The 11,955-nt window shown below is 43.6% G+C and overlaps 1 protein-coding gene across 2 annotated transcripts in view; it reads right to left on the bottom strand.

Annotated features, from left to right (window-relative positions):
- Window positions 1-467: 467 nt before the first annotated feature.
- The window catches only part of NPEPPS (aminopeptidase puromycin sensitive), a 105,394-nt gene continuing 93,906 nt past the window's right edge, over window positions 468-11,955 (bottom strand). For both annotated transcript variants that reach the window (XM_084804732.1, XM_084804731.1), the window contains exons 17-23: window positions 9,707-9,926; window positions 8,426-8,568; window positions 7,826-7,882; window positions 5,750-5,857; window positions 3,550-3,705; window positions 3,406-3,453; window positions 468-1,980 (exon numbers count right to left, since the gene is read on the bottom strand). In XM_084804732.1, coding sequence (XP_084660858.1) covers window positions 1,828-1,980; window positions 3,406-3,453; window positions 3,550-3,705; window positions 5,750-5,857; window positions 7,826-7,882; window positions 8,426-8,568; window positions 9,707-9,926 — 885 coding nt within the window. In that variant the 3' untranslated portion in view covers window positions 468-1,827. The remainder of the gene's footprint in view (window positions 1,981-3,405; window positions 3,454-3,549; window positions 3,706-5,749; window positions 5,858-7,825; window positions 7,883-8,425; window positions 8,569-9,706; window positions 9,927-11,955) is intronic.

Raw genomic sequence — 11,955 nt, 5'->3', positions numbered from 1 at the left:
GAAATGAACAAGAGCTGCAAAAGAAAAAGGGAAAAACCCTCATGGCCTCCTCCCACATACTTGCTAATTAACAAGAGGCACAACTTTCCGGGGAGTTCTCCTGCACATGCCTAATTGAAATGAGTATGAGCTGCACAAGGGCATTATTTCAGTGGGGCTCGTGCAGAATGCCCCAGTGGGTTGCACTCGATGGGTCAGATGTGTTTCATTCTAACTACACAACCTTTAAGGGAACCAAAGCCTGTCACTTGAAGAAGCCCTTTTACTTTGTCTCAGCATGGGGCCCCCTCTGGGTTTGAACAGAACCTTCAAAGATGAGGTTGTGATGAAGAATGAGGGGAAAACTCATCCTCACACACCACAACCCATTAAAGGTGTTTCATAGCCATGGTGATACATCCAAAGCTGTGTACAAAAAAAACTTGTTCCAGCTTCGCCAACATACACACACCAAAGGCAAGACTCTTCAGTTTCACATTGACTTTCTTTTTTATTAACGCCAACTTGTTTTAATTTTTTCCTTTTGTTTTTCTTTTAAAACAATAGCACAAAAATGTGTTTCCAGGGAAGCAGTTTGACAGCTAGTATCTGATGACCTTCTCAAATAACAGTTAAAGCCACACCAAGTATGAATTCCTTTTTTAAAAGGTATTTTAAAAAAGGGAACTGTAAACGTTTTTGGGAGGAGTGGTGTTGGGTTTGAAATCTGGTTAGCAGGAACATGCTACTCTGGTAAGCAACTGATGGCACACAACTTAGAATTTCATCATCATGCCAGCTAGTACAAGTTTTAAGGCTTCTGAATCAAATTACCAAACATCACCAAAGAAAGGGGGATGGAAAGCTGCAATCACAAGGTGTTTAGGGCAGTGTTTTGGTTTTTAAACAGGATGAGTCTTTCAGTCAAACTACAGTGTTATGCATAAAGGGGGCCAGCCCAGTGGCCCAGAAGGATCCAGTCACAGTACTAAATTTTATCTGCATGCAGTGGTAGGGTATAATTTAAAGAAGGATGGAGAAAGATAATGAATTCTTTTCTTGTTTAGTGTGGCTGAGAAAGATGTTCCCATATAGGTTTTGTAATCTCTAGAAGGACATCAGTAAATGAAACCAAAAGGAAGGGGTGGGGTGGGGGGGACAGACAGAACATTTTATTTCTCCCCCCACAAAAGATAATGAGACAAGGGGTCGCGAAGGGCAGGATACTTACAAGACTTCAAATATGAACCAAGATTACAGGATGTCTCCCCCAAACCCCCAGCTCAGCACTAGGTTATGCTGAGCTGTCTTTCATAGTTGAACCATTCCACACAACACATACATGTTTTTGCTGTCTTGTAGCATGCTCTGGTGCACTCAGCATTAACCCATTCCTGCCCTCAACTTGCCATAGAATTCAGCTTGCCTAGAAACCTCTGGCTTCCTTGCTTTTCTTTTCTTTTTCTTTTTTTAGAAAAAGGGAGAGGGATGGTTAAAAAATCATTCAGCAGTAAGTGTAAGGAAGGGGGAGGGTGTTAAATATTTTGACCACTGACAAGGCTTAAGGAAGTTTCACAGTTTTGTTATGCTCTATTTTATTACTATTATATTTACAGGGTGGTAGGTTTTGTTTTTGCTGAATTGTTGATAAATTTTTAATAGAATTTAGTTCTGGAGTGTGAGCAGGAACCAGTTAACTACATTCATTGTCCAATCCCCATTGGTTTGAGAAAAGACTCCAATTTCCTGGGCGTGTTATTCAGCTGTTTGGCAGCAGCTCCTCCTCCTCCTCGCACCGAGGCAGTTGGGCCACAGCCGTTGGGATGTCCGAGGTGGGTGAGGGCCGGTTCACACAGAGGCCGGTGAGGCTTTGCGCTGCAGGAGGTACTGATGGACATTTTCAGCATCACGCTTCAGCCATGCAGCATTCAACAGGATGTTTTCACAGCACTGCTGGATAGTGCGCTCAGCTGATGGTGCTGGGTGACTCTCAAAGAAAGCCTGTATGAAACGAAACAATGTCCACTGGAAGTGCTACATCTGCTGACATTTTAAAATGGCTGAATCAGAAGGCATCCTGAGCGGGAGCGGGGAACCTGTGGCCTGACTACTGGCTATGCTGGCTGGGGCTGATGGGAGCTGGGATTCAACAACATCTGAAGGGCCACAAGTTCATCACTCCTGCTATAGAGGGTCTCTATTCCACAGCATACAAAGGTGTGTTTTTTGGCGGGGCGGGGGGACAGACAAAGTCAGACCCTGACTGCAAGAACAGGGTCTGCTAGGCTTGGCATATGTGTGACTGAAGACACCACCTATAGAGCATGCCTGCCATTAAGGCAGCTAGGAATACTTTTGGAACTATATGCTTAAACTGTATTTTGATTGTTCAGTGTTGCTGCAATGACAGGATCTCCTATACACCCAGGAAAGCCAGGTGTTATGCCATGTGTATCTTTTAAGCTTGCATCCATAAATGCAGAGAATGTTTTTACAATAAATTGCCCTTCCATTTATCCAAGTGCCCAGGGTGATGCCCAGAGAATAACAAAATAAAAACAACTTAAACTGAAACTAGGTAGCCACAGTTCTAAGAGCTATCATTCAAATTTAAAATGGCTATTTTCACAGAGCTAGCAAAGCCCGCCTATGCTGAAATAAAATGAGTGTTCCTTGGAGCCTTGTGCATGCTGAACATATAAAATATGGTTACTCAATATGCAGCTTCACAAGCCAAGTGAGGCCTGCCAAGCCTCTTCTCTCCATCCTATCCCCAATTGCCATTGCTTCTAAACCTCTCTCTGCTTTGGATCCAAATTAAGTTGCCTTATATGTATTTATTTGTGTTATCTGGGAAAGTTATGGTTAAATCCCACTTTTGCCCAGGTATACTAGACTGGTGAGAGCCACCATGACAGCAGGATAGCAAGGCGACTAACTCCCTTGGCCGTTTGAGTGGCACTGGTGTATGGCCTCAAACGATGCTAAGCACCCCAACCCTACAGCTTATACCACTGTGATATGCTAGCTGATTAATCCGTCTACAGCTGAAAAAGATGATTGTACGCTTACAACTGACAGCTCTTTTTACAGGACAGAAGTCTGTAACCATGGCAATTTTCTACAGCGAGTTCCTTAGAGGTTTAGTCCATCAAATCTTATACAAGATGAAATCAATTTACACTGATGAGCTTGTTTGCACACTTGGTTTAATCCATCTGGAGAGTGCATAGACTGCCTAGCCAAAAAACATGCCATGTCAGGGACGGGAGCGCTGGGGTATCTTGCGCTGAAACACACTTGCCTTCTCTCCTACTCCCCTCTCAGTCAGGATGGTCCAACAGCAGGGAGAAAGGACATATCACTCCATTCACTGGTGTCTAAAATTCAAAGGCTCTTGCAAGGTCAGTAACCAAACCATCTTACCTTAACCTCTGCAGCCATTTTGTCAACTGCAAATCCATCCACTGATAGCTGAAAAACAAGACACACCACATGGTAAATCAGGAGGGGGAAAATTTTTAAAACCACATGTTTTCAATTACTGCAGTCAAGACTTTTTGTGCACACCTTTATTAGCCTGGATATTAAGAAGCCCCCCTGGTAGCGATTATAGAGCTCCTCCCAGTTGTCTCTGACGAACTTCCAGGCAGCTTTTCTGCCTTGCTTGCTTCCTCCAGCCACTCCACCAATGACAGATACTGTGTCCTGGGGACGTACCTCTTCCTGAAAATGAAATAAGGTGCAGTAACCCTAGCAGCCTACGTAATAGGTTCCACAAGTAACCATTCAAGAGAGGCTACTATTATATGCAGTTGCAATACCATCATGCATGTTTAAATGTCCTAGGGCAATAGTTTTCAGGCTTTCTAGCTTCATGGAATCCATTTTATGTTGATGGCTCTGGTTCTCTGTGTTGCAAAGGATCCTGAGGAATGCTCCAGGACACATCCACAATTCATGCCAGTTGCAGTGTGAACTGTGAGTGCACACTACACACCAACATTCCTCCCTGATTGTGCACTGCAGAGGAAGGTCAGTACTCTGTGCTGGGCACGCTGTCATTCAGGGAAGCTTGACCACCATTGCTGATCTCATTGAGCAAACCTTAGTTTTGCATTTGAAAATCACTACCCTAAGACAACTAGTCAGATACTTAGCTGTACAAATATACACTGGGTTGGATCGAGACTTAGTATTACTTAGAACAGACCCATTGACATCAGTGGGACATAAGGTAATCATGATTATCTTAAATCCCACTAATTTCAAAGTGTCTGCTCTATGTATGACCAAGTTTAGATCCAAACCACTGAGTGGTATCTAACTTCCAACATAGGGGCACTAAATGACAGAAGCTAGCCAGGAGTTTAGCATCATGGCAGGAGGGTCCCAGTAGTTTAGCATAACTGGTCTGGATAATGGGTTCTATTTGGGGGTCAAGAATTCTTTTCAACTTTCAGAAGCCAGGGGTGGGCAAGATGCACAAAGGACATTAATAAATGTAGACCAGCTGGGGTGATAAGACAGACAATGATTCTACTAGTGCTAGACTGGATCTTTAATAATTAACGCTGTGGGCAAAACAAGACATGCCGAACTGGCAGGTGATGCCAAACATGGTGATCCATGTAAAATTCCCCCTTCAACATGTAGTTATAGAAATTGATCATTTCACAGCAGCACTATGTGAGCTCCCCCCGCCTGTTCATCCCTCTCAATAGCAGTAGCCGAGAAACTGAAGCAGTGGCAGAGAAACAAATCCGATGACGACATCACACCGTGGCTTTCCATAGCTACACGTTACAAGGGGAAGGAAGGGGACTAAGATACTGGATGGTTGTTTCCGGTAGCAGCTCTGTGTTGGTCACATTCAGTTTCATCCTGTATTGCCTCTGTGCTGCATGCAGCACAGAATTCTGGTACTGGCCACTTAGAATTGTTCACGCCTATTTTTTCCTAACACCAGCAGCCTATTCTCACAACCGTTTCAGCAAAAAATACTTCACTTCTGTAATATTGACATCATAATTCCAGTGCTATTTCTTTGTTATTTAAACCTGTGCCGAGACATCGCAAGTATCCCACACGGTGTTGCACTGAGAATATTTCTTTTGAAAAGGGCACTCTGCCCCAGTTTTTCTGCCCAGGAGGACTAAAAATTCTACTATCAAATAACTCAGCCCATCTCTTTCAAGCACCCAGAAGAAAGTAGCAGCAGTCACTGATCAATCTTCCACACTATCGCTAGTCACGCAACCAACAGGTGAAAGGGCACTCTCAGAACTAAGCCAGTGGTAAGCTACTAGCACATGCTTCCCCCACCACATGCATTTTCTCTAGTGGAACAAGCTGGTAACTCCTGAGGCTTTAGATGAAAATATGAACACGTGGCCAATTTGTGGTCCAACTGTGGGGGGAAAAAAATACAAGGGCAGAGAAGGCTAGTGGTTATGAACCTGCCTTGAATGATCTACAGGTCTTGCAGTTTTGCCATCACTGGCCCCTCCACATCCCCTATCAGGCTTATTTTGCATAATTTATATTGCTTCTGCTAGCTGTGGTTATGACCAAGGAGATACACAAGGCAACTGAAGTACCAACCACTGCTCAGTCTCCCTCTGGTTTCTCAGATGTCACCAAGCTCTGCCTATATGTTTCTAAGCTTACGTTGTAGGTTTAAGGGCTAAGACATTTAAAAAAATACTCCATGCTCTTGCAATTGCTTAGGCACAGATACACACAACCAAATATTTTGCTGATTACTCACTGAAAGTGCAAAAGTGAGAACTTTCTGTATTAACTCTGGCTGAGATATTGCGCCAAGCACACGCTCTATTCGGTTCTTCTCTTCCTGCATATCAGCTTGCTTATGGAGCTGCAAGGAACAAACAAACAAAAAAATAGCGAGTGACATTAGACTCCTTCCCTACCATGAGAAGACATCCTCTGCTCTAAGCTAGAGCCAGTGAAGTTAAATTAGAAACCTGACATGTGGTATGCTGGCAAACCTGCTCAGCCTCTGGGAGCAGGGCCAATGGGTAATCCACATAGGAATATTTGCCACTTAGTTTAGTGGGGGTCAAACAGAGGCCGCACTTCCAAGTAAATGTGGGTTTGGTCTGGCAACAGAACCACTAGGTGGCATCCTAGCATCACACAATGGTCAAATGGGAGTCATTTCGAAATCACCCGCATTTCATCTAACTTTCATTGCACTTCTGGAATGGTCTCTTTTGAAGTGTACCCATGACCAGTAGCATGCCACTCGGAATGGAGTTCTTCTATAAGACCTAGTACAACTGCAGATGGTAGAAGGAAAAGCTGCTTGGCATGATCTGGAGGACAAATCACCAGGCTATGAATAAATGCTGAAATGACTGAAGGTTGTTTATTAAAAAAAAAATCAAGCCTACATAAAATATTTGAGCTGGAAAAAAGTGATGGGGAAAGAGCAGAACATGACAGATTTCAAAAGTTTTGCCACATAGCACATGTGAATCAAGAAAAAAAAATCTTACAAAAACTTCCGCAGCATCCTCTAGAATTGATAACGCAGCAGGTTTAAGACTTAGATACTCTCATAGTACACAATCAACCTGTGGAATCACTTGCTACAGAAGGTTTTGATGGCCGCTGGCATTAATGAGAATACTCTGATAATGGCTGTGACAGTAATCAGTGGCCAATATAGCCAAAAGCACAATCTCCAGGGGATGGAAGAGAACCCTGGAAAGCTTCCTTTAGGGCACATGTTTAGACAGAGAAAAGGTCGACAACTCCCAGCATTCTCCAGCCAGCAAAGACCTTTTCTCTGTCTAAACATGCATAGAATTGTGCCCTTAGTTGCGTTTCTCTATGACAACCTGACCCCGAAAGGAATCGAGATCATTCAAACGAATGGTAAACAAAATAGTCATTCGATTATGATTTGTAATCATAAGCTTTTTCATTTGATATTGTACACCCGACTGAAGCACTTTCATAGTCTTTTCAGATATCTCCATTCTTGGATTAATTTAATTTAATTTGTAGAAGTAATCTCTTACACATTTTTAATATCAATAGGACTAAATCCAAAGAACGATTCCCCACCCCCTTATATATACACCAACATACATAGGATGGGTGGTTTTAAATCCCATTCATTTCAATGGGAGAGGTTTAGGGAGCAATCCTATGGCCACTAGTCAGCGGCTAGACAGCAACCATAGGTTTTTGGGAACCAACCTCAGAGCCTGCACTCCAAGGCTGGTTCCCGGAGAACCGACCTTCCCCCCCTTCTAGGCTGCCTCGCAGACAACGCAGAACGGCCTTGTTCTTGGAAGAGGAGCACAGAATGGCCAAAACGGGGTGCTCTGGGGCAGGGATGGCGGAAATGCCAGTACGATACATCCTATGTGTCGTCCAGCAGCCTCCTCCCCCACTCTGCCTTCCCGCAGCTAGACAGCTCAAATCGGCTGTCTAGCCAAAAATGCAGGGCAGGAGAAGCACAGAGGGAACGATCCCCTCCGTGCTTCTCCTGCCCTGCATTAGATAGGCGGTCGCCTCTGAGTTTGGAGGCGGCTGCCTACCCCCATAAGATTGTGCCGTTAAGTATTTTTTAAAAATCTCTCCCACAGAAATTAATAGAATTTAAAAGTAAGCATTCCTAAGGCCAACTGCTATTGTTCACATGGGAGAGCGAAAACAAAAGGCACAGGTTATCAAAACTGCAAATACACAAGGCACCTATGGCCCTTTCGCTCATTAATACAACATCCACCCGGCACATCAGGCTCATTTATGGGTGAAATATTTTCTCCGTAGATGTTTACGTGCACAGAAATACAGAGACCACACTCACCTTTAGCATAGTGTCTAAGGTTGAACTGTCACCGTGCTTCAAAACAGTTACATATACCTGGAAAGAGAATATGACTGTTTTAAAACAAAGTTAAAAAGCTGCTTTCAAGCAGCACTTAGAATCATAGAATCATAGAATAGTAGGGTTGGAAGGGGCCTACAAGGCCATCAAGTCCAACGCCCTGCTCATTGCAGGAATCCAAGTCAGAGCATCCCTGACAGATGGCTGTCCAGCCTCGTCTTGAATGCCTCCAGTGTGGGAAAGCCCACTTAACTACCACTTGGTCTAACAAATCCTCACTGTTGGATTTCGTCCTCAAAAGCTTCAATCTTTGCAACTATATGAACGTGCCCCATGCAATTAACAGTTTTTTCTGCTTGTAGAATTTAACACTTTAAAGGGAAGAATTCACCACTCTGACTGAAGGGATGGTAGAAAGCTGCTCAAATAAACTTACTGGTCAACTAGCAGGAGAGAGCATGAAGCAGGCAAGTTACAGGTTTACTCAACTCTGTATAAAAGACAGGATTTGTATACAAGGGGCTTGGGGGGAAAAACCAGGTCCTTTAAAAGAGAACAAGATGTCTTAAAGTGACCTACAGGACTTCTCAGATCAGCTGGCAGGATCAGTTTCCCTTCCACGTGGTCCTTAAACCGGCGCCGAGCTTCTTCTAATGTCGCCTTATGGCCAGCTTTTCCTAGCTTGCCCAAAACTAAACCCCTCAGAAGCGCATCTAGATGGCCTGATGGAAAACAAACAATGGGAAAAAAGAATTTTTTAAAAAAGGATTAACAGCATTTATGTATCTGAATTTGTGAAATCATAGAGCCTGAACTGAACAGCACCAAAGGTTATCAATTCACCCCCCTGGGCCTTGAGCCAGGACTTTGTGAAACATTCTACAAGATGCCTTCCTTTTCCTAAACTGCAGCAACAGAGCTTTCATGGCATCCTGATTTATTCTATCATTAATTCTTACTCAACTTCAGAATAATTCTGACAGGTACAACACTGGGGATTTCTTTATTTATTAATACTTATATACCACCTAATATAATAAAATATCTAAGCAGTTTAAATTCTTTAATACCAGCACCAATATTTTAGGTTACCGCTCTGCACAGAGCTTAGATATTCTCCTTGGCATCAGCATGAAATCTGTAATTCCCAGCAAGACTGATGAGAGGGGATATAGCTCAGAAGCAGAGCACATGATTTCCATACTGAAGGCTTCACGTTCCATCCCTGGTATCTCCAGGAGAAAGGATTTTAGGTAGCAGGGCTGGAAAGAATTCTGCCTATGACCCTAGAAAGCTACTACCAGTTGAAGTGCACTGTACTGTTCTGGAGAGACTTACAGCCTGACTCAATATGGATCATCTTCGGATGAACATGACGGAACATTTGAAGGCTACCATTTTTCCAGCCTTGCTTTACTTTAATTCCCATTGTAAAAGCCAGGATGGTTAAGCTATGAGAGATGAATGGGTAGTGATTCAACACCACCTACCATGTCTATGACAGAGCTGGGATTTGACCCCAGTCTAACACCATTCCTCCATAATGGCTCTCATTCTTTTAACTGGCTTTCAAAAGTTTGTGTGTGTGCAGTTTTCTAACATTTATAGCTGTGTCAAATATCAAAGCAGACAAAGATAGAATCCCTCTTGCTTAACACACGCTGTTCTATACCAGTTCTTCAATGACAAGCAGCACTACTGCTCCTTCAGTTCCCATAACTGTAGCTCACGGCTAATGAGGCATCCATGTATGTAAGCTTCTTGAATATCTAAATGTTCTGGGGGTTTACTCTCCCACAGCAAAAGGGGCAGGGTAAAAATTCAGCACTGAAAGAACAAAGCACAGAGAAACCTTCATACCCTCGCCAGGCTTGGGGTCCCAGCCCAGCTTTTCTCCTATGGGTGAAAAGATATCACGGATGAATGCCTGGATCTCCTCATAGAAGTCTGTGTGGGACAAGAGAGTCGAGAGAATCCCCAGGTTACAGCTCAGGTCGCTCCACACGGTATAGTTGGGCTCATTCACAAATGCTTCCATGACTTTTAGAACCTCTACAGTGCTAATAATTCCAGCTCGGGCCTGAGAGAGGAAAAGAAACAAGTTACATTCATCTCTCAAACCAAAACGAAGCATTAAGTCTTACCACATAGAAAGCTCTCTGTATTCCTTCCTCATATGTGAAGACTGGATGCTGACTGCACCTTTCAGGGGAGAAAGGGAGAAAAAGGACAGTTCTAGTTCACATGGGACTAGAATCAGGGTATTCCGATCTGGAGACCAAGTTGGTTTCCAGCAATGTGGTTGGCCTGGAAGACTTAGCATGTGCTCAACTCAAGCCCTCTTTCTTTGCCACTTTGCAGGACATTTCAGGTTCCAATTGGTTCTCAGACCAATATGGTCAGGGTACCATATATAATCCCAGCCAGATCAAGTCAAGCTCCTAAGGGGAACATCAAAGAGATTTATAAAATTATAAAAGGATGTGGAGAGAGAGACAGACGTTTTTCCTCTGTCTCAGAATTTTAGAATTTGGGGGTGACCTAATGGATTGACAGTAGGTTCAGGACAGACAAAAGAAAGTAGAAGTTCATACAACAGAACTAATTTATGTAATTTACTTTCAGAAGATGGGGCTCTTGCCACTGTTAGATGGCTTTTTAAAGATTAGACAGACTCGTGAAGGATAGATTTATTAATGGCTATTAATTATGCCACCTCTGAACATGGAAACTACCTTTGAATACCAGATGCCCAGAATATACAGCAGAGGCAGTCTCTTGTGGGCTTCCCAGGCGCATCTGTTGGAAATAAGATGCTGGGCTACACAGACCTCTGGCCAGATCAGCATGGCTGCTGTTATGTTGTCAACACTTGTGTTGGTGATCATGGTCAAGACTATTCCACTGCTCTCCATCTGAGCTACCTTCCCCAAGCCTGGCTCCCAGATTTCCTTACCCATTTCTTTTCCTACTGGATGCTACTTTAGACTTCAGTCTCGGCTGCTGCCTACCCCCAATTTGATCTTGGTGACAGATCCCCTGCTTCTGGGGAGTCTCTCTCTCTCTCTCTCTCTCTCTCGCACACACACACACACACCTGGCCTGGCTCCTCTCAGAAGCATTGCTTAACTCTGTGGTTCCCAAACTGTGTGCGAAAGAACTGTAGGGTTCTTCAGAAGCTTATTATGCATTTCTCAAGAGAAGGTAAGTAATGGCAAGCAAACCTTCCTGAAATTCAGCTTGCCAGTCATCATGAATCTTTCCCTAAGGCAGCAGCTAGGCCACATTGCACCAATCACTGAAGTCTGGCTCTAAATTTGTACTCTACTGATTTCATGATGACTCAGTCTTCAGTAGCTAAAAATGGGGCATCCATTCACTTAATGTAGGACACTGATTAAGCATTTTGAGCTCTGCAGTCACCCCAAGTGATCTGATGGTATGAACACTCTTCTGTGGGCTGAGTTCACCAGGTGCCCATCACCAGCTGCAGACACCCATAAGCCCACTAGCTAGGGGCAAGTGCCTCTTGTAAGAAGGATCTTCCGGTATTACATACTCCCTGCTACCCAAGCTTATTTGCCCTGAGGCTTGGAAACGGTAGAAACAGGAGTCTTCTGCTATTGGTTGCCACCTTCATACATCATTGCAAATGAGATAAATGCCTGTTTCTCAGTCAAGCTCTCTGCGCATGGCAGAGAACTTGAGAGAGGAGAGGGTTTGTCCCCTTACAAGATGATAAATACATATGAATCCACTACAACACAACCGAATATAGGAAGTATAAAAAACAAAATGTAACTAAAGATGATATATTACACCTGCTTAAGCCAATCACTCCTGCATTATTTTTTACCATTTCCAATTTTCGAAGCCTTGTCATTTCAGGAATAGTCAAGCAGGACCCAAAGGAATTTTTGGTTAAAATTAACAGCCCTGGGAATCAGTCTACCCTCATCAAGGTAGAAAGCAAAGATACTCACAGCTTTACTGTGCAAGTCCTTCAATTTCACTTAAGAAAAACCACGGAAAACAGAAGCGTGGGGTGGGGGGGTGACTATCTATGGCACTGACAATGGCTGTGTGCATTTCATACATCTGGAATTGTG

This window comes from Heloderma suspectum, chromosome 6 (genome assembly GCF_057233095.1).
Source record: "Heloderma suspectum isolate Gila_16-S chromosome 6, 16-S_ref, whole genome shotgun sequence".
NCBI classification, from domain to species: Eukaryota; Metazoa; Chordata; class Lepidosauria; order Squamata; family Helodermatidae; genus Heloderma; species Heloderma suspectum.
Note: the sequence above shows the minus strand (reverse complement) of the source record. Positions and strands in the feature narration are given on the sequence as shown.